The sequence below is a fragment of the Malaclemys terrapin genome, chromosome 5, assembly GCF_027887155.1.
Source record: "Malaclemys terrapin pileata isolate rMalTer1 chromosome 5, rMalTer1.hap1, whole genome shotgun sequence".
Classification (NCBI taxonomy): domain Eukaryota; kingdom Metazoa; phylum Chordata; order Testudines; family Emydidae; genus Malaclemys; species Malaclemys terrapin.
The window spans coordinates 44,796,148-44,819,700 of record NC_071509.1 but is presented as its reverse complement, the minus strand read 5'-3'; the positions used below and the strand labels follow the sequence as shown (position 1 = coordinate 44,819,700).

Below are 23,553 nucleotides of genomic sequence, written 5' to 3'. Positions count from 1 at the left end.
AAAATATGGGTCAGTGAAAGGTGAACAATCTTAGTTGTTCATCCATTTATTCTTTAAAATACTGCTAGGACATGAATTTTCTTGGCCCCTTGGGTGTCTGGAAGTTTAATTTTAATCACCTTTTTTATCTTTTTAGCAATAGCCACAACCAGAAGGTACAAATGCACATGCTGGATTTGATGAGTTCTATCATCATGGAGGGTGATGGAGTAACTCAAGAGCTTCTGGACTCCATTCTCATTAACCTCATTCCTGCACACAAGGTCTGCAAAGTAAAATACAGTGACAACATATAAACATGTGTTTCAGCACAACAATGGTATTTGTTTTGTTTCCTTTGTCTTGTTACATTTCCCTATCTTCGGACATTCTGTACCATTCGTCACAGCTGTCTTTTTTCCAGTCTTGCAGCAATGGATTGAAAACTCTCTTTTGGGAACTCATTAATGTCATTCCTAACTATATGTAAAGTTTTCACCACTGACTGACTTAGTCTACATGCTACCTCAAGAGTTGTGCACTGGAAGACCAAGACTAAGACAAATCTCTTGTAGGCTAGTTTAGTATGCTGCTGAACTATCATTTTTAAAACTTACGTTTTAATATTTTATTTTTATTGAAAAGATGTGGCATATTTTGATTGTTATGCAAGTGAATGATGGTAGCAGGGCTTACCCTATCAGGCATCAGGACCTGCTGTTTGCCGTAGTTTACGTTGTCAGTCAAACTCTCCTCAGCGGATGATTTTCCATTAACTCTTCCCTTCTGGATATTGGTTTATTAACAGAACATTTAACTCATAGCAGGACTTCCAACCTTCTTCCATAGTTTCAGTAGTTCTTTCCAGCCTTGTCTCTGAGCTCAGTAGTCTTTCAGTTCTTCAGTATCCATGTAGTCCTCCCTCTGATGCTTCAGAATCTTTTATATAAGCCCTTCCCAGTTGAGGGTTCTTCCCCTTTTAGCCTACCTGCCTACAGGTGTCTTAGGTGAGGCTTCTCCCCCTAGCAGGCTCCTATTGTCTTTCAGGTCTTAGTCCTCAGGCCCTCTGCTTGGGAGCTCTGCAGAGTTATCACAAACCTGTCTTCTCTCCAGCAGGCTCTCTGAACTCTTACTAATACCTAATCTCCAGGTTGAATTTGTAATCTAGTCACATGATCGCCACTTGAATTCTTAGGTCCATCAACTGGAAGGTAACTAAATGAGGTTCAGGTGAGCATAAGGCCAGCCTTGGAACAGGCACACTGGGATTCACATGTATTCTGGGGCCAATGCCCCTATTACATTGACCAATACAATTACCTTGAAGAAATGCCTGTGCTTTTTCATTCCTTTCCATAGATTTTTATCTGTAAATTTCAGCCTTTAGCTGCAGCTAATGAACTGTATCATTGCTGGGCATCCATTGCCAGTTATTGATTAGTTAAATTAAAATTATCAAAAATTATGGAGGCACTAGCTGTGGCTCTGTAATTAAAGTTGAGTTGAGATTTCATATAAAGAAGAGATCCATTCTTTCTGCTATGCATAAGGAATACAGTGCATTCTCCCCAAAATGTACAACACTTAGTCTCTATCCGCCAGACAATTTTTTTAGAGAATTTATAAATAAATCTGTTAATTCATTAATGAGTTAAAATTGCCATATTTAATTATTTTAGGAACTCTGACTTTCAGTATCAGACCTATTATTTTTTCCCAAATGATCTCAGTAAAGAATAAGAGGCTCTTCAAACTTCCCATATAGTTAAAACTCCCTGAAATCTTAAAAAAGCAACGAAGAGTCCTGTGGCACCTTATAGACTAACAGACGTATTGGAGCATGCGTCTGACGAAGTGGGTATTCACCCATGAAAGTTTATGCTCTAATACGTCTGTTAGTCTGTAAGGTGCCACAGGACTCTTCGTTGCTTTTTACAGATCCAGACTAACACGGTTACCCCTCTGATACCTGAAATCTTATGCATAGAACACATTTAAAGATTTTTTTAAGATTCGGTAATTTTTTGCTGCTGTTCTTCATAATTGCCTGTGTGTTCTTCAGCAACAAATTGAAGAAAAATTCTCTTCAGAGAAATCCAGAAAAAACTGCCTTATTCTAAAATGGCTGCCATCTGTTCTCAATGGGACTGTGGCTCTAGAGTAAACTTGCCAAAGATGGCCCCTGCCCTTCATCTGTTCTTCATAGTGCTCCTTTACACCTCATGACTGCACAAGGGGTTACCATGTTCTGTGAGGGCAGTTTGGCTTCACTCCTGCAGGCATAATGAGAAGTGCTCATCATGTGGGTTCATCCTCGTGGAGAATAATGAGATGATGGCCTGTGGCCTCAGTCTTATTCAGAACAATAAGAATTAGCCATTTTGAAAGTGGGCATGTGTTTATAAGTTTGTCTGAAGAAGATTTTATTTTTCATCCTCTCTTGACAGATTAACTTTCAGTTATGAAAAATAACGGCAAAAATGGCAATCCTAAATATATACTTTTAAAAACCATCTTGCGCCAGATTGACTCACGAAGGAGAGCTGGGAGAAGGGTGCAGGGGGATGTGGGGAACAGGATGTGGAAAGCAGGAGGTAGGGGGAAATTGGGGTGTACACTTGGCCTGATCATTGCTGGTTTGCATCAAGAGAGCAGTACAAAACCTTACTTGAGAGGCTAGTATCCTTGGAATGCTTGTGCAGAGTTATGTAACGTAGACAGAGTATACTGGTGAATCTGATCCTAAAAGATAAAATATTTTATTTCAGGTCGATACTATATACCTTCAAATCAGTAGTAGTAATACGTGATAGCAGTCTCATTGGGTTTCTTGTTTACTGTTCATGTATGAAATTATTAATTTTTAAAAATCCAGGAAATTCCCAGGTAAAAATTACATTGATATGGAGTTAAAGCTAAGAGTAGTGTGAGTAATGTAAGGTAAAAAATAATTACTGGAATGTTTTAATTTATTCCCAAATTAAGCATTACAAATCCAGGAAATTTAGAATTAATTTTAAATTCAAATATGTTGAGACATAGAAATGTACAGTTAGGGCATCTAAACAACCATAACTCTGTCCTGTAGTGACATCAGATTTCTTTCATTTTTCTCCCCCTAATGATTTTAAAAGTAATTTCAATCTAATCTGGGGACTACAAACACCATTATGCATTAATCATAACTGCATGCTTATTGCATGTTGTCAAAAGAAATGGAAGCTTAAGGCATTCAGAGAAATTGGAAAGTAGAATTGGGGTATATGCCACACATTAATTTAATATTCTGTAGAAGATATCTAAATGTTTTCTTTTTATTTATAAAATTGTCTATGGGCAATAGATCTACCTATTAAGTAATGCAAGGAAACCAGCTTTATTTTTGTCCATGATTTATTCTGTGAAAAAAAAATCTACAATACTTTTAGCTTTTGATACTCCTGAGTCACATGGCAGTTTTTCCACACCTTGTATAAATGTTGCTACAAGATACATTCTGTGTGTCAGAAAGTCTGCATATTTTAGGCAGTAGTGCAACTTTCCTCACAGGAAACATTATCAAAGGCCTTGTGAAGATAGGGGATGCTTATCCAGTAATTTAAAAATATACTGCAAAATTCTTCTCTCTGATCTAGATCTTCACTGAAGTAATTATGTTCTGCCTTCAGAGAATTCCCTAATTCTGCACATGATTATATTAATTATCTGGCCATAGGTATGTAAATTAGAGGCAAACTAGCACAAAAAGTGTATTTTATTCTCTTGCACAGAGCATTTTATAATACTTCAAAATATATGCAAAGCAACTGAACAATAATAATTCTCTGTTACTACAGAATAAGGGTACTGAAATGGCCAGACTGTTGTTATTTTAATGGAAGTTCTGCTCATGCGCGGAGAGCAGAAATTTTGTATTTCTTTGTTATGTCCCATTGTGCTATGTGTTACAGGCTCGTTCACATGATATAAGATTCTACTTGCAGATCAGTTATTTGTTTCAAAACTTTAGTATTCACATACTTACAAAGCAAATAAATTAAATAGGACAACACTGCAGAAAAAATGGGATACAAATATATTTATACCTGAGCATGAAGTATAGTGCTGTTCCTACATTGCTTCCAGTTTTATTCTTCCTTAATCAGTAAAGAAGACTTAATAAATATAAATGTGATAAATCATTTCAAGAGTGCAAAGTAGTTAATCTTTTTTTTTTTTTTAAATGAGCTCTTACATCATTAATGGTGATTCACTGACTATCAAGGTGATATATGCTGGGCCCACATACATTCAGTTGCTCTGAAAATAGGAGAAAGCACACTATGGTTTTAACTGTATAATGTGTAGCAGATCAATATATTTTTAAGTTTGTAATGTAACTATATAGTAGAAATTTGTTTTTTGATAAAGTAAGATTTTTTGAGTAATAAATTTTATATTGCTTTTCCCTTCTCTAGTGTATAATCTCTAGGGATGCTAAGATTATTTCGTAGTTTAGTGACAATGAGGCATTGTAAGATTGTACATTGGAGTGTGTGTGTGTCCAATTCTTAGAATTGAAGGGATGCTATCAATTTGATTGAAAAACAATCTTTACAGATATAAGGGTGTTTCATCTCTTCTGTTGATTTTTATAGGGTTTCTGGAGTTAGGGAGGGACTGACTTCATTGGGGAACAGTGAACCTGAATAGACGCAAGTGCTGTCAAATACTCAGTAAACAAATGTAAAAGAATGGTGTAAAATAGAGTGTTTTGCTAAGTCTTTCAGTTACAGGTGTTTTTTGTAACAGGTCACAATTTTCAGGCTAATGATTTTCATATAGAGAGTATCCCTTTACATCTAAGTTAACAAAACTCTTTGTATGGGGTCTAGGTAGGTTAAAATTTTTTACTCACTTTTTTAAATTTTGCAAGTAGTCTCCTTTGGCCCTGAAATTTTTCAAGCCTAAACTCAACTCAAAGGTGAACTTTGAAAATTTCAGCTTATCATGGAAACTGAGGGGTATAGTGCCTTTGCTAAATTTGAAAATATTTTGAGTATAGAATTATAATAATTTGGAACATGCCCTGTAGAAAAATCCTTGCAGGTTTACAAGGTTGAAAATTATCCCTCTGCGAAAGACTTGTACAAGGCTGATCCTCTTCACAAAGTTGAATTTTACCACAAGTGTGCACTTGAAAATTAAGTGCTCAAAACACAGCCTTAAGATTTTATGCTAGAACAGTTTTCCACCATATGGCTAATTTGGTGTTTGTTAGTTACCAAAGTGGGAAGGACATGAAATGGAAAAAAAATTAATCCAATATTAAGCATGGCAACTACACTCAATTACAAGTATGGCGAGTTCTTAATGGAGGGGTGAGGGGTGTTTAGCTTCTGGTTAAGTTCTATTTTGAAGTGTCTGAAATGTTTTTAGCATATTCTAAGTCTGGAGCTGCGTAATTAAATTACCATTATGGAGTTTTGGTAGTTTTGAGAATAAGAAGGTTGGCTTTATAAAACCCCTTTCTAAAAACATGTTAGTTCATGGTTTTGGTTAAAAGAAAAAAAATTAAAAGATGCCTTTTAAAGTAAACTGTATCCCTTTTAAGTTTGATTTTTCTCCTTTCTTTATTCCAGAACCTTAATAAACAAGCATTTGATCTTGCAAAAGTCTTGTTGAAAAGGACTGTCCAGACTATTGAACCATGTATCGCCAATGTATGTAACATATGAATTAATATACTCTCTATATAACTCCAGGTACCTACTAATTGTTTGTTTGAAGCAGTCAGTACTATAATAAGTACATTTTGTAACACAATCACAAAATATTATCCTTATTTTCAAATTAAGGTAAATGTTTAAAAAAAAAAAGTTGCTATCTATTAATTTCCATGTTAAAGAAATAGATTTAGGAGTTTGATGCTTTTAGAAGCCTAATAAGTGAAGAAATCAGTTAACTTTAGACCTACCTGCATAAAGTTAAGTATCTAACTCCACATTGTAAAAAGACAAGTGGCCTGACTTTCAAATGTACCAAGCACCCAAGACTTATATTTAAATCAAGGCAGTTGTGAATGCTCCATACGTTTTGAAAATCTGAATTTTTTTTATTTAGTGCCTAGTTTTAGGCTTACATGTATAAAACTGATTTTTTTACTTATTTTAATATGCTGTACATGTTTAAGATATTGATGCTTCAAAAAAGTCTGGGGAAATGCAACACAGTTTAGGCAGTCTTTTTTTATTCTTAGTAGAAATACTCTATTAGCACTTGCAGCATTTCCCCTAGGGTTGCTGACTTTCTGATTGCAGAAAACCGAACACCCTTGCCCCGCCCCTTCGTCGCTCGCTCTCCCCCACCCTGGCTCACTTGCTCATTTTCACTGGGCTGGGGCAGGAGGAGGTGAGGGCTACGGCAGGGGGTGCGGGCCCTGGGATGGGGCTGGGAATGAGGGTTTGGGGTGCAGGAGGGGGCTCAGGGCTGGGACATGGGTTAGGGTGTTTGATGAGGGGGTAAGGGCTCCGGCTGGGGGTGCAGGCTCTGGGGTGGGTCTGGGGCTGAGGGGCTTGGGGTGCAGGAGGGGGCTCTGGGCTGGGGCCAAGGGGTTCAGAGTACAGGATGGGGTGCGGGAAACAGGCTCTGGAAGGTAGTTTGGGTACGGGAGGGGGCTCAGGGCTGGGGCAAGGGGTTGGGTGTGGGAGGGAGTTCAAGGTGCGGGAGGGGGCTCAGGGCTGGGGCAGGTGGTTGGGGCATGGGCTCCCAGCATCGTTTACCTCAGGCGGCTCCTGCAGCGGCTGGCATGTCCCTGTGGACCCCTAGGTGCGGGGGCGGCCAGGGAGGCTCTGCGTGCTTCCCCTGCCCCGAGCGCTGACTCCGCAGCTCCCATTGGCTGGGAACTGTGGAGTTGGCACTCAAGGCAGGGACAGCATGTGGAACCTCTGGGCACCCTGCCAGCTGCTGCCAGGAACCGTGCAGAGCCAGGGCAGGTAGGGAGCCTGCCTTAGCCCTGCTGCGCCACTGACTGGACTTTAAACTGACTGGTCAACAGTGCTGACTGGAGCTACCAGGGTCCCTTTTCGACCGGGCATTCTGGTCGAAAAGCAGATGCCTGGTAACACTAATTTCCCCCTTCTGAGTGTTTTACAAATATTGACTAATCCTGTAGCAGCACTGCGAGGTATGTAAGCATTAGCCACATTTTACAGATGTAGAACCTGCGACAGAGAAATGAAATGACTTCTATCTTATTTTTTCTGATTAGTTGTGGTTTAATCTAAAACAGTTAATTCTGTTTAGTATGTATATAATAAGATTATGTAATCAGTATTGCCAACCCCAAACATTAAAAAAAAAAAAAAAAAAGAGATTTTTAAAAATAATAAAATTTGGGTTCTTTTTATCTGCCTCTTGGTTTTTCAGCACTTAGGGTTCAAGTTTCCTTCCCCTTCCCAAGCAATCATGAGGGCTAGAAATTTAAAAACAAAATTCTTACATAACCTGACTCCAGGAGATGGGATTTAAGAAAAACACCAAATATCACAAGACCCATGATAAACTCATGAGTGTTGACAACACTATAACACCATGCAATTATTTAAGAATGAGTAGAAGCTGATAAAGTCCTTTGGCTTGTTTCAATACTTTTGCATGCTTGGCTATGAAAATTAGGAAGAAAAAAAATCAACTACACCAGTTGATTCCTTAACCTTTTTTAATGAAATTTTGATGGATGATCATGAATTTTAAGTTATCAGTTACTTAGCTGCATATTGATTTTTAGTTTTATTAGGTTATGGAATGTTATGGTTGTTTGTTTTATCATAGGCATTTGCTTTTTAATGTACCAGATTCTCATTAATTAATTAATTATGAAAGTCAGATAAATTGAATTGTAATAAAAATACTGATTTTTTTAGACTTTCTGGGCCCAAAACCGTACCATTGCAGGCAAACGCCTACTGATTTAATAATGGGTGCATTATTGGTCCCATTGTGTTAGAATTAGTGTATGTAGTACACAATCAGTAGAATACTTTAAAAAACCATAAAACTTCAATGAATGGGAAAAGTCTGCAAAGAATAACAGCATTTTTGTTTGTTTGTTTTGTGCTTGTGTGTGTTTTAGTTTTTTAACCAGGTTCTGGTACTGGGAAAATCTTCAGTAAGTGACTTGTCAGAACATGTATTTGATCTGATACAAGAGCTGTTTGCCATAGATCCTCATTTATTGCTGTCCGTCATGCCACAGCTTGAGTTCAAACTGAAGGTAGGATACAGTGAAGTTCTTGAATTTAATACAAGAAAATCAGGAGTATGACGTTGGGAGCCACAGATTTAAGAACTATTTCATTATTTCAGTTGATAACTTGAACACCAGCACTTTTACACTTTGCATTATACGGCTGTTATTTTAATTTGATCAAATAAAGGGGATAGATAGAATTATGTACAGACTTGTTAAAATGGAAAACCTGAAGGTCTTTCTTTAAAAAAAACAAAAAAACAAAAAAACACACATTATTTTCTTCTGTATATACTGTAATAACAATAATGATGAACTCACTTGGTATTGATGTGAATGTCATAAGTATTTGTATTTGGGGTTCTTTTTTAAGTGTTGGTCCCTATGTGTATTTCACTGTTGGTATGTATATGCTCATTGCACCTCAGACCAGAAGATTCTTGCTAATGGTGTCTGTTGGTCCACGCCTGTGCTCTTGCTCCCCTCATGCTCTGATTAGAGAGTATAAGGGGTGGGACAGACCTTGAGGAGACTTCCTCCAGCTCTGAGGCTCCTGGTAGTTGGAGAGTCATGGGTATAGAGGCTCATGGTGGGGAGGGGGCAGGCAGAGAACAAGCACTCCTGTCTCTAGGTGACTTCAAGAGGGCTATCTCTTCCTCAAGAAGGCCCCTGGGAGGAAGTGGGTGTAGGGGCTCACGGGTTGGGGGGCATGCAGCTGGTGGGTGGGAGGCACCTGAGAGGGGAAGAGGAGGGTCAGGTGGGGGTAGCAGGGCATGACCAGTGACCAGTTTTTCTGTGCCTCGGAGGTGGCAACTCTATTTGTAACTTTTAATATACAATGAGGATCATGTTATTGCCTTGTGTGGAGTAGTGGGATGATCTAAAAATGGTTATTTGTGCTGTTAATTTTCAAATCTGCCACCTCTCAGAGCCTGGGTGGTTCCGTTAGCAGAGGTGAGCCCAAAGGGGATTGTGGCATGAAAAAGTTTGGGAACCATTGAGTTAGATTTTGGGCAACCCTCTTCCCCACCTCCAGGGATCCCTCCCTTCCCAGTATGGGACTCCAGTTATGCCCAGGATTCTGGGCTTCAAGAATTGTCTCCTACTCCCGGTTAGTGATGTCAACCAAAGGTGCCTCTAATGCCTTAAAATAGCTCATATGTCCTCTAAATGCAGTATCTCTTGCTCCTTCCTGCCCTGAACCCATCAAGCATGGAAGTTTAGACTTAAGAAACACGACCTGGAGCTTGCAGACCCCTTAGAAATAGTCTGCAGACCCCCTGTGTTTGGCGGACCCCCAGTTGAAAACCACTGCCCTACACCCGCGAGATCAGATGACTCTTAGCATCCAAGAAGCTCGAAAGCTCATTGAGGTCATGGTACCAACCCACAGGCTTCAAAGACTGAGATCATCTCCACATTGGCCAGAAGCAGGCCCACTGGTTACGCGCAAAGAGAGACATGAGCCTAGACCAATATGATCTCCATTACTGGTGAAGGACAGATGACCATCCCATATACCATCGGCATTGACAAGAGAGAGGACTCCACATGGTACCACTGTGGAGGACATCATCATCCTGCCAGATCTGGAATCTCCCATCTTATCAGAACCAGTCTTTACAAGGGAAATCCAGACATTGTCAGTCCACAAAGTTTATGAAAGAAGCCAGTCTCCTACTCCCTCTACCAGTCAGGCTATTTCCTCATTGATGATTCCGACGGCACCACCTTTGAGATGGAGCCCACGTTTTGTTTATTGGGCTATTCTGATATGAAAGAAGGACTGTCATTACTGGCTCCAGCTTGGATAAGCAGACACTAGCACCGAACCATCTAAGAACTTACTCTTTTATATCTTATCTATTAGACCCTACAAGACTATAGTCACTGCTTTGTGAATTCCTTTTTTTGCTAAAACCATTTATAACCACCCCATATAATTGGGGCCTCTTCTCAAAGATTTTTCTCCTATCTTATCAGTTACCTTACAGGTTCCATTTTTCAATTAAATCCAGTGTTTTCAGTTTAGCATGCCATCTTTCAGGGCCTTTCCGTGACTGCTAAACACATTTTACACAAACTGCAAAGCATATATTTTCTTTAGCCAAACTAAATTTAACTCTTTGTATAATCCTACACCATGATGGGTGCAAACCACTATCAGTATAAAATGCTTTCCTTTGGTCTGGCAGCAGCACCTATAATGTTTACAAAGGTGCTTTCAGTAATGGCAGCACACTTCTGGCGCAGCAGTTCTGTAATCTGTCCATACGTAGATTATTGATGGGAAAGTCTCATTGGGAGGTGCATGAACCTCATCTCTGATCAATCTTTGAACATCACTAGGAATCTGCATGAATGTAGAAAAGTCCATTTTAGCTCCAATACAGACCATTAGATTTCATTAAAGATACTGTAGATGTGATCATGGGCAAAACTTACCTCCCTGTGGACAGGTTTCAATCTGTGAACATTCTGATCAACTGGCTCAGAAAGAGCCCCCAAACATGGATTCGGTCATGCCTTATCCTCCAGGTCACGTAACTTCTTGCATCTATATGACACCATTGAGGAGGCTCTGACTTCACAGTCTACAAGAAAATGGTATACGTGCCAAGCAGGCACAGTATGGACAAATTATTTATGTTTCCTCCCAGGGTATGAGACTGTCTAGCTTAGTGGCAGGACAAGGAACAGGTCTGTGTAGTTCCTTTCACTCCACCACCTCCTGAGAAGACATTAATTATGGATATCTCCTTTGTAGGCTGTGGTGCTCATCTGGATGAACACATAGCTCAGGGAACATGCAAGTCCAGGATGTATAAATCTTCTGAAACTGAGAGCAGTCTGAAAGGCCTGCAAGCGATGCAATATTATTCATTCATACCCACGTATTAAGGTGCTGTTAGACAATATGACAAATGTGTTATATGTAAACAAGCAAGGGGGATCAAGATCTATGCCACTTGGCATAGTGGCCTATGCAGCTGGTGTATTTGTCATCAGATTACCTTAGTAGTAGTTCATCTTCTGGGAATACAGAATACCCTAGCGGACAGTCTCAACAGATAATTCTCCATGGAACATGAATGGGAGATCCACAACTCAGTAGTGAAAGACATATTCCTGCAATCGGGATATCTCCCTCTTTGAATCTGTTTGCATTACAGAACTAGAAATGCACAATGTACTGCTCCAGGGGAACACACAGTCAGAACTCCAAGGGATGAGAAATTTGATGGAAGCCATTCTCCCACTCTTGTTCTTACCTCAAATTCTCAGGAAAACCTAGCAGGACAAAATAGTGATTATCCTCATCACTCCCAAGTCCCCAAGACAGTTCTGGTTCCCCCTCCTTCTCTTTCTTTCATCTTGTCCACCAGTCTTTCTCAGACCACCTCACACAGGACAAGGGCAAGATCAGGCATCCAAATCTGAAGCTACTCACAGCTTAGTGGATGGGTGTCAAACTTGTAACAGAAATATCCAACAGCTGTTAAAGCTTCTCATTGCAGGAAGGAATCCACCAGAAGGTATTACTTAGTTGAGTGGAAAAGATTCTCTATTTGGGCTCAGTGTCACCAAATATCTTCAGAGGAGATGGACATTCCCACTATTTTAGACTGACTATTCACCTAGAAAACTGCTGGTCTTTACCTTAGCTCCCTGAAAAGTTTGCTCAGAACTTTCCCTCCAGTAACTAGACCTGCTCTGACATGGGATTTCAACTTGGTCCTTTCAGCTCTAACTAAGCTACCATTTGAAGAACGTAAGAAAGGCCGTACCGGGTCAGACCAAAGGTCCATCTAGCCCAGTATCCTGTCTACCGACAGTGGCCAATGCCAGGTGCCCCAGAGGGAGTGAACCTAACAGGCAATGATCAAGTGATCTCTCTCCTGCCATCCATCTCCATCCTCTGACAGACAGAGGCTAGGGACACCATTCCTTACCCGTCCTGGCTAATAGCCATTAATGGACTTAACCACCATGAATTTATCCAGTTCTCTTTTAAACTCTGTTGTAGTCCTAGCCTTCACAACCTTCTCAGGTAAGGAGTTCTACAAGTTGACTGTGCGCTGCGTGAAGAAGAACTTCCTTTTATTTGTTTTAAACATTTAAACATTGTTTTAAGCATTAGCAACTTGCTTATTTTCCCATTTATCTATGAAGGTAGCCTTCTTGGTGGCCATCACTTCGGCTAGAAAGCTAGGCGAACCTGTGGCCCTTGTGGCCTATGCACGAAGTACCATTTTCCATATGGATAAGGTTTCATGGAGACTGCACCTTAAGTTCATCACCAGTGTAATCTTGGACTTCTATATGAATTAGACTGTATGTTTACCTGTGTTTTTTCCTGTGCCTCAGACCACCAATGAGAAGCAGATATGGACTTGCATTGGGCGTTGGCTTTCTGTCTTCAGAGAACAAAAGCCTTTAGGAGATTACCTAGGCTATTTGTGGTCCTGGCAGAATGCATGAAAAGCCAAGAGATAGCTGAGTGGATTTTGGGCTGCATCTTGCTCTGTTACCAGATATCTGATACACTCTGTACAGTGGAGGAGCAAGCCACTCCTTCAGAGCAAAAGCCACTTTGGTAGCTTTGCTTCAGGAGGTGCCTCACCTTGACATATGTAAAACAGCCATGTGGAGTTCTATTCTTACACGAGACAGTGTCCTGGTGCAAGACTCCTCAGTTGACGCATCCTTTGGGTCCTGCAGTCATCTATCCTCCATCATGAGTATTGCTTATCAATCACCCTCAGTGGAATACACATAGGGACCAGTACTAGAAGAAGAAAGATTACTTGCCTTGTAGTAACTGGAGTTGTTAGAGATGTGTATGTCCTATCTGTATTCCACTACCTGCTCTCCTTCCCCTCTGCTTCGGATCATAGACTTGATTCACAGTAGAGAGTGAACTGGAGAGGTGGTTGGTCCACACCACCACTTCTGCCCATGGATTGGAGAGGAAGAGCACAGGTGCAGATCAAAGGATACTGCAAGAATCTTCCTGCCTTAGGGGCATAGGACGCATATGTACCCAGAGTGCAATACAGATAGGAACTGCACATCTTTAACAACTCATTACTATAAGGTAAGTAACCTTGCTTTTCAACTATAATAGTCTAGCTAGTTAATACTAATTTATTTTTGTTTTATCTAACTGAGCATAAGAAGACTTTTTCAAGAGCAGTATGCAAAATTTTCCGTGGAACTGGATAGGTAGAGAATTTGCTCTTTGTGAGCAAGGACTTTTCATTTAGCGTAGTCAGTAAGAACTTGCAGTTTAACTTTACTATATGGAGGAAAAGTGTGTGGAGAAAGTGGGCTGATAAGTAGACCAAGGGTAGGGAAAACCGATATAAAGTATATGGTATGTTAACAAAATTTTTGTAGCAGACAAGTATTTCTAAGTTACTTATCAGTCTTATAACCAGTTAGAAAGTTACCTGACTTATGAAAATCCTGAGTAACAGCTGGGGAATAGCTTATTCATCCTGTTTTTTTAATTGTTGACATCAAATTTGTCTGTGTTGAAATTGTGAGCACCTTAGGGTAGGTGGTGTGGTTTCTTTTATGTGTTTGGAAAGCACCTACCCCATTGTGGGTACAACTGGAAATAAACATTAAATAATGATAGTCAGAGAATAAGCAGCGAGCTTCTAATGATTTTCAATAGGATTTTGATACCTAACTTCCCTTTGAAAATTGCAGCCTAAATATCTCCCGCTTTGATAATAAACATCTGTTTCACGTCAACATTTAACTTAATAAATGTCTCAAACTTTTCCACATTATATTTGTTAAAATACATTTTAAAATAAAAATAAACTACATCGTTGACTATAAAAAGGACATTTTAAAATTACTGGAGTTATGTAGTACACAAACTACTGCATGTGTATTTTTCTTTCTAAATGAAAGATTACTTGTTTGGACAGCTATCCATCCAATGACTTTTATATGTTTGTTTAATAGGTAACAGTGTGTTTGCTGTTATTTTTGTCTGATGGTCCTAATGTTATGTGACTAGAGTTAAAGAAAATCAGAGTACCATTATAGAGCAAAGAGACAATCTTATTTTTTGCTTGAAAAACAAATTTCAATTTCAGATAATTGAAAACCACCTTGCTTGCTTTATGGCTACCATCCATATGGCTGAAGCTGACTGGATGAGACTCTCCAGAGTGTTAGTGGAGTTGTATAATCTGTCAAATTTTGCTATTGGGTAATACCAGTCTAAAAGTGCAGTTTTTTTTTGTTTTTTTTTTTTTTAGTGCTTAAAAATGTAATATTTTACTTTTGGAAAAAATTTACAGATTTGTTGATATATATATATTTTTTAATGTTCTCTACCAGTTAGTCTGTTTACCGTTTTTTGTCTCTTATTCAGGAAGGTACTTCAGCACATGCCTAACTTTAAGAATGAGTAGTCCTAATTACTTCAAATGGACTGCCTTACATGGATAAAATTAGGCATGTGCTTAAGTACCTTACTGAAGTGTGATCTTTCTGAGTATATTACTCACGCTGATATAAGAAGTCATTGTGTAGGACATATTCAGAGAGGTCTGGATTCCAGCTATATGATAAACCTATAACCTATGTTTGTAATTCATTACTATAATCTATATTATTAAAATCTTCATAAAGTACAAAATAACCAAGTGACATTAACAATGAAAAACAGATTAATGCCTAATTTTAACACTGCTAACCTCCAACTCTTTAAATTTCATTTATCAGAAATTTTATTTAATTAAATTAAAATAAATATTTTAACACGGTAACTTGTTGTGAGGGGATGGAAGGGTGAGGGGAAAGAAGAATTCTGTATTGTAACCAGTACAAATATGAGAAGTCATAATTTCCTTTATAGTTGCATTTGAACAGTTAATGATTTAACGGTTTATCTATTTCTTTTTGGTTTAGAGTAATGATGGAGAAGAGCGTTTGGCTGTTGTTCGACTTCTAGCTAAACTATTTGGCTCTAAAGATTCTGATCTGGCAACACAAAATCGTCCTCTTTGGCAATGCTTTCTTGGACGGTGAGAAGACATACAGACCGACTTCAGAATTTGTATTCTTTACAATTGCTAAGTATTCCTAATAGTGCTGTTAATAAGAAACACTTTTTTCCAGCATTTCTCTGTTTTCAAAAGCTATAGTTAATTTGTTTTTTTTATTTGGGCGGGAAGATTTGTTATGTATTGTATTTGAACTTTCAGAAAGCCTTTGACAAAGTCCCTAACTAAAGGATTTTAAGCATACTAAGCTGTCATAGGATAATAGGGAAGGTCCTCTCTTGGATCAGTAATTGGTTAAAAGACAAGAAACAAAAGATAGGAATAAGTAGTCAGTTTTCAGAACGGAGAGAAGTTAATAGCCTTGTCCTCCAGGGAGCAGTACTGGGACCAGTGCTGTTCAACATATAGTCATAGATGATCTGGAAAGAAGGGTAAATAGCGAGTTGGCAAATTTTGCAGACATTACAAAATGACTCAAGATCGTTAAGTCCAAAGCAGAATGAAAAGCTACAAAGGGATTTCACAAAACTGGGTGACTGGATAACAAAATGGCAGATAAAATTTAGTGTTGATAAAGTAATGCATGTTGGAAAACATAATCCCAACTATACATACAAAATGATGGGGTCTAAATTAGCTGTTACCACTCAAGAAAGAGACCTGGGAGTCATTGTGGATAATTCTCTGAAAACATCTGTTCTTCTTCGAGTGTTTGCTCATGTCGATTCCTTCCTGTGCGTGCCCACATGCACAGTTGTCGGAGACTTTTGCCTTAGCAGAATCTGTAGGGACATCTGTGGCACCCTCTGCAGCGCTGCGTTCATGCATCAGTATGTCAGGTGCCGCCAGTCCTACGCCCTCCCAGGTGGACAGTCAGAGTACCTCTTTCCCTTGCTTCGCAAGTGGTCAGCGGTTTTTTGCTCCTACTCTGAACTGTGTGTTCCAGCTGTAAATAGTTTTGTTTGTAGATAGTTTAGTTAAATACCTGTTAAGTACTGTAGTTAGTCAGTAAGGGTCTTGGTGGGGACTTTGCCCCAGTCTCCCGGTTTAAGACCTATTCTGACTACAACAGGCTTATGCCTGTTAGTGACCTGCATGGTAGCTGTTTGAAGTGCCTGGGGGAATCTGACATAAAAGAGAAGTGTTGCATCTGTAAGAACTTTCGTCCCAGGACACAGAAAGAACACAAAATTCCCTTGAGGGCCCTCCTCATGGAGACCGCTCTTTGTCCAGCCTCGGAGCCGGCCTGGCCAAATACAATGCCCAGTACTTCAGCTTCGGTGCGCAGCACACCCCCGCCACTGGTCCCCTTTGCTGGTACCTAAGAAGAAGGCTAAGAAGAGGGACCTGATGCCGAGCAAGCCAGATCAAGGGGCATTGGGCAAAGCACCCTGCTCGGGCCGCCCGCGCACACTGGAGCTACACCGGGGCTCTGCCCAAGGGAGTACCACCCTTCCGCAGGGACCCACCACCGACTCTAGGGACCCAGGCTGATGGTGCAGCTGACGCACTCTCAATTTCTGGTGACCAGAGAGCAAGAAGCGCTCCCACCGCAATTGGTGCTGTGTGCGGTGATGGAACCTGCTAAGGCTCCTCGTGAGGGCAAGCCCGCCATGAGGGCCTTGCACAAGACAAGCGAGCGCCGTTGGTCTCTGGAACCAAGACAGAGCCTTGTGTTGCCACGCCTTTGGTCTCCGCATCAGCACAGGTCACTGGTTCACCGTTATGGATCGTTGATGCTGCGCTCCTGGTCTCCACCCTTGCACGAGGACTCACCCAGAAAGAGACGCCCCTCATCCCACAGTCAGCACTAGTCGTTTTCGTGCCGATGGTCAATGTCACTGAGACTTCGGGGATGCTCCCCAGCTCAGCGCCGCTCTCCCTACTCCTCGAACTGGTCAGACTGTTCCCAGCACCAGTCACCTGCGGCGACAGTTAGCCGCCAGACCTAGGCCTCGATGTCCCCGCCCTGGTCATCGGAGGAGGAGGAATTCTCCAGTACAGAGAGGGAGTTTAACCCCTCGCCTAGGCAGCAGCATGGTGGTGGAGGAACCAGAGCCCACCCTGAGACCTCCCTCTCCGGTGGGTGACGATGCCCCAGGCCCTCCCCCCGTGGTCCAGTCATCCTCCTCCTCTCCGGACGAGGCAGTGGTGGGGCCCTCCAGGGCTAGTCCACTGGATGACTTCAAGGAGCATCAGGCGCTGCTCTGCTGGGTGGCCACTAACATGGAGCTCAAAGCGGAGGAAATGGCAGAGTTGGTGGACACATTGTTCAACCTGCTCTCGGCGTCCACCCCAGCACAGATCGCACTCCTGGTGCACGAGGGGGTCCTGAATATTGCCCCGCCCTCCATCCTGCTCACTTCCAAGAGGGCGGAAAAGAAGTATTTTGTCCCCGCTAAGAGATTTGAATACTTACACACCCACCCGCCCCCGGGTCGTCAATCATATCGGCAGCCAGTGAAAAGGACCAACAGGGCCTGGCCAGTTCCACCCCCAAAGAATAAAGAGACCAAGAGACCGCACCTATTTGGATGCAAGATTTATTCAATGGCCAGTCTCCAGTTTCGGGTGGCGAACCATCAGGCCCTCTTGGGGCGCTGGAATTCTAACTTGTGGGATTCTCTCCTTAAGTTTAAGGACTCTGTGTCCCAGGAGGTGGCCCAGGAATTTGGGGCTCTGGTGGAGGAAGGTACCGTGGCAGCTCGGTGCTCCCTCCAGATGGCCTGGGCGGCCAATTCAGCTACCAGAGTGGTTGCCTTTGGCGGTGGTCATGCAGCGCAGTTCCAGGCTCCAGACTGCCGGCCTGTCCCAGCAGATGCAGGCCTCTATTCAGGACCTCCCGTTTGACAGGGCTGTTTTCTGACCAAATGGACACAAGACTGCGTGGCCTAATGGACACCCGCGCTACACTCCATGCATCATGGGGACGCATACTCCTCAGCCTGCGTCGCAGCCGTTCCGGCATCCCCCACCACCAAGGCAGTGGCAGCCTCAGTAGGGGCCTGCGAGGAGAAGGGACGCCGGGTTTAACTTCTGCCTCCCTTCATCCGCCCGCTTACTGGCATAGCCTATTCCAGCAAAATACCCTGGGAACCAGAAGCGCTCATTTTGGGGGTGCACTCGGGAACAACGCACCTATCACCTCCCTGGATCTGTCCTGCTTTTTCCTGGACCACCTCCACTCCCTCTGTTCGGCCTGATTGAGGGTCACCTCGGACCGTTGGGTGTTAGATGTAGCATCATCCGGCTATACCCTCTGGTTTACGGCCGCCCTTCCCTCCCACTCCACCTCTTCCCCGTCCTCTTCAGGGACCCTTCTCACGAGCAACTCCTCATTCAGGAGGTGGACAACCTACTGTAGCTGGGTATGGTGGAGGAGGGGAGGTTCCTCAGACAATAAGGGGAAAAGGGGTCTACTCCCGTTATTTCCTAATCCAGAAGGCGACCTTTCTGGACCTGCGACAACTCAACAAATACCTCAAAAAGTCGAAGTTTCACAAGGTATCCCTGGCCTCCATCATTCCCTCCTTAGATCTGGGCAACTGGTATGCCAAAAGATGCTTGTTTCCATATCTCTGTTTTCCCAGGACACAGGCGTTCCTGTGCTTCATGGTGGGCCAGCGCCATTTCCAGTTTATGGCGGTCCCCTTTGGCCTATTCTCGGCCCCCAGGGTCTTTACAAAATGCATGGCCCCTATAGCCGCTTACCTAAGACACGGGGGGTCCCGGTCTATCCTTATCTCGACGATTGGCTCATCAAGGGCAGATTGTGGGATCACGTGAAGAGCAGCCGTGATCTGGTGCATGCCACATGCCGCAACCTAAGCCTGTTAGTAAACGAGATGTCAACCCTCGTATCTGTGCAATGGATAGAATTCATCGGGGTAGTACTTCACGGGGGCAAGGGCGTTCTTCCCAGAGTCCCATTTCCAAGCCATGTCGGAAGTAATCTCCTGTGTGATGGATCATCTGCTCATCACTGCCTGCACCTGCCTAAAGTTGTTTGGTCACGTGGAGGCCCACATATACGTGGTCTGCCACACCCAGCTTCACCTCTGCCCATTGCAGGGATGGTTGGCATTGGTCTGCATCCCCAACAGACATGACCTGGACCCCGTAGTCAAGGTGCTGCACACCATCCGAGTATCCCTGGCGTGGTGGCTGGATCCTGTGCCAATCCTTCAGGGAATTCCCGTTGCGGCCCCATCCCTATTGCTGACTCTGGTGTCTGATACCTCGGATGGGGAGCCCACTTGGGAGAGCTCAGTACTCAAGGCCGCTGGTCATGGGTCAGCTGCTCCCTCCATTTAATTGTCAGGGAGTTCAGGGTGGTTTGCCTGGGCTGCCAGGCTTTTCGATCCCAGTTGCAGGGCAAGGTGGTTCATGTCCTGACAACATCATGACTGCAATGTTTTATATCAGTAAGTAAGGTGGAGCCAGGCCCTCAGCCCTTTGCCAAGAAGCATTCCAACTCTGGGACTTCTGTGTGCAGCATGCCCTTCATCTTGTGTCAGCACACCTCCCCAGAGCTGGGAACGTTCTGGTGGATCACCTCAGCAGGACCTTCTCGTCTTGCCACGAGTGGTCTCTCCACCCCGAGATGGTTGACAAGATTTTCTGAAAGTGGGGGTCTCCCCAGGTGGACCTGTTTGCGACTTGCCAGAACACGAAGTGCCCCCGGTTCTGCTCATTCTGGGGGCTTGACAGGGATTCCAGGTCAGATGCCTTTCTGCTTCCCTGGTGGGAGCTCTGATGTACACTTTCCTGCTGGTGCTGTTGCTCCACAAGGTCCTCATGAAGGTTAAGCAGGACAGGGCCAAGGTCATACTTATCGCCCTGGCTTGGCCTCGCCAGCATTGGTTCAGTACGCTCCTGGACCTGTCTGTGTTGGCCCCGATGCCGCTGCTCCACAGGCCAGATTTCCTATCACAGAATCAGGGCAGGCTCTTGCACCCAAACCTGGTGGTGCGGCACCTGACAGCTCGGTTGCTCCATGGCTGAATTCTGAGGAGCAGGAGTGCTCAACCCGAGTCCAGCAGGTCCTGCTGGGAAGCAGGAAGCCCTCCACTAGGGCCACTTATCTGGCCAAACGGAAAATTTTACGTGCTGGGCTTTGACCTGAGGGATTAGGCTTGCGCAGGCTTTGCTGCATCTGATCCTGGACTGCCTCGTGCATCTTAAATTTCAGGGGTGGTTCCTTTCATCTATTAAGGTCCACTTGGCTGCTGTAATGGCCTTTCACCTTCCGTTCCAGGGCAGGTCGGTCTGCATGCATGGCATGACGGTCCAGTTCCTGAAGAGTCCGGAGCGACTACCCTTGAGCCTGGGATCCTGTCCCTCCATGGGACCTTAACGCTCTTGGTGTCCTGTTCTCTTCTTCTGCTCTCCTGGAAGGTGGTGTTCTTGGTGGCGATAACTTCTGCCTGGAGGGTTTCCAAGATTAGGGCGCTCACTTCAGAACCGCTGTATACCGTGTTCTTCAAGGACAAGGTCCAGCTGCAGCCACACCCGGCTTTCCTGCCCAAGGTGGTTGCCCAGTTTCCCATGAGCCAGGACATATTCTTGCCAGTCTCCTGTCCAAAACCTCATAAGTCTGAGGGGGAGCATAGATTGCATTTCCTGGACATCAGGAGAGTGCTGGCCTTCTACATTGAGAGGACCAGGCCATTTCGTAAATTGACTCAGTTGTTCATCGCTGTGGCAGATAGGATGAAGGGTAGTCCGGTGTCCATCCAGAGAATTTTGTCTTGGATCACTTCCTGCATCCATTTCTGCTATGATCAGGCCAAGGTGCCTCTGCCGGCAATTGTCACCATTCACTCAGCTAGAGCGCAAGCCTCGGCAGTGGCTTTCCGGACCCAAGTGCCCTTTTAGGATATCTGCAAGGCTGCTACCTGGCCGTCCTTTCACAGGTTCACATTGCACTACGCCCTTACCTAACAAGCTTGAGACGATGCTGGCTTCAGTAGAGCAGTGCTGCAAGCCGCACAACCGTGAACTCTGAGCCCAACTCCAGGGATATTACTTGTGAGTCACCTAGAATGGTATTGACGTGAGCAAGCACTCGAAGAAGAAAAAACAGTTACCCACCTTTTCATAACTGTTATTCTTTGAGATATGGTGTTCACGTCCATTTCATTACCCACCCGTTTACCCCTCTGTCAAGAGTTGCCGGCAAGAAGGAACTGAGAGGGCGTAGGGCTGGCACCGCCTGATATACTGCCGCATGAGTGCGGCACTCCAGAGGGTGCCACAGCTGTCCCTACAGATACCGTTAAGGCAAAAGTCTCCGACTATGCACATGGGTGCGCATATACCTAGGGTACATCTATACTTACCTCCGGGTTCGGCGGTAAGCAGTCGATCTTCTGGGATCGATTTATTGCGTCTTGTCTAGATGCGATAAATCGATCCCGGAAGTACTCGCCGTCGACGCCAGTACTCCTGCTCCACGAGAGGAGTATGCGGAGTCAACGGGGGAGCCTGCCTGCTGCATCTGGACCCGCGGTAAGTACCTTGTAGTTCGAACTAAGGTACTTCGACTTCAGCTACGTTATTCACGTAGCTGAAGTTGCGTATCTTAGTTCGAACTGGGGGTTAGTGTGGACCAGCCCCTAGAATAGAATGGACAGGAGCAACATATCTTGAGGAATAACAGTTACGAAAAGGTGGGTAACAGTTATTTCAGTGTGCAGCGAAGGCAGTCAAAAAAGCTAACAATATTAGGAATCATTAGGAAAGGGTTAGAGAAGACAGTAAATATCATAATGATGCTATGTAAATCCAGGGTAAGCCCATACCTTGAATACACCATGCAGTCCTGGTTGCCCCCATCTCAGAAAAGATATATTAGAATTGGAAAAGGTATAGCGAAGGGCAACAAAAATGATAATAAGAACAGGAGTACTTGTGGCACCTTAGAGACTTAGTCTCTAAGGTGCCACAAGTACTCCTGTTCTTCTTTTTGCGGATACAGACTAACACGGCTGTTACTCTGAAAAATGATAATGAAGAAATAGCTTCCATAGAGGAGAGATTAAAAAGACTGGGAAAAAGGATGACAAAAGGGGGTATGATAGAGGTCTATATAAAATCATGAATGATGTGGATAAAATGACATAACACAAGAAACAGGGGTCACCCAGTGAAATTAATAGGCAGCAGTTTAAAATAAACAAAAGGAAGTACTACTTCACACAACACACAGTAAACCTGTGGAACTCATTGCCAGGGGATGTTGTGAAGGCCAAAACTATACCTGGGTTTAAAAAAGAATTAGAAAAGTTCCTGGAGGATAGGTCCATCAATGACTATTAGCCAAGATAGTCAGCTGCATGCTCTGAGTGTCCCTAAGCCTCTAACTGCCAGATGCCAGGACTGGACAACGGGGGGTGGATCACCTATTCTGACAGGATATTGGGTAATGGACCATTGGTCTGACCCAGTATGGTCATTCTGATGTTCTTATGATTTGCATTAAATAGAGTTTTAAAATAGGGAATCTTTGATCCATATAAAGTATTTTAAAACAAAAATAATTGAAAGTTAAGTTGCAAGAGATTGCCCTAAGACCAGGGATTGTGCATTCAAAGATCCAAAAATATAAGAGCCTTGTTTATGATGGTACATTGTTATACCTAAAAGCATCTTTTCAATTTATTTGTTAAATACCTCCGATACAATACTTCACTCTACCTAGACATTTGTATGTTTTTTGTTGGGTTGTGGTGTTTTTGTATTTTTTGCATGGCCACATCCTTTTTAGTAAATAGCAATTTTAAGTGCAACATTATTTTAGAGGGTTCTTATTTTCAACACTCCAAGGCTGTAATCCTGACCCCATTTAAGTGTATTATTGCTATCCTGATACTTTTTGCCCCTCCCCCTTTTTCCCCCCCACAAGAAGCATTTTGAGCTTTACATTTTTTAAAACCTAATGGAGATTGACAAATTCTATTTTATGTATTATCATGTACTCTAAAATTATTTTTATGCAGTTGACGTAACAGTAACACATTCTCAACATACTTATGTGACGATGTAAAGAGAAACATTGATTTTTAAAGATAACCCAAAAACTTAACATGCTTCATTTTCCATCCCTCTAGATTTAATGATATCCATGTCCCTGTGAGGTTAGAAAGTGTGAAATTTGCCAGTCATTGTTTAATGAACCATCCGGATTTAGCAAAAGACCTTACCGGTAAGATGCATAATTTAAAGTTTAAAAAAAATTTTGTCTGAGGGAGGAAATTGTTTCAAGTATATAGCAATATGGTTCTGAAATATGTTAAGACCGGACTTGCCTGT

The 23,553-nt window shown here is 42.8% G+C and overlaps 1 protein-coding gene across 3 annotated transcripts in view; it reads left to right on the top strand.

Moving 5' to 3' along the window:
• Positions 1 to 23,553, top strand: part of PDS5A (PDS5 cohesin associated factor A) — a 170,230-nt gene that overhangs the window by 71,620 nt on the left and 75,057 nt on the right. For all 3 annotated transcript variants that reach the window (XM_054030065.1, XM_054030066.1, XM_054030067.1), the window contains exons 6-10: positions 137 to 263; positions 5,601 to 5,681; positions 8,093 to 8,233; positions 15,146 to 15,261; positions 23,352 to 23,446. In XM_054030065.1, coding sequence (XP_053886040.1) covers positions 137 to 263; positions 5,601 to 5,681; positions 8,093 to 8,233; positions 15,146 to 15,261; positions 23,352 to 23,446 — 560 coding nt within the window. The remainder of the gene's footprint in view (positions 1 to 136; positions 264 to 5,600; positions 5,682 to 8,092; positions 8,234 to 15,145; positions 15,262 to 23,351; positions 23,447 to 23,553) is intronic.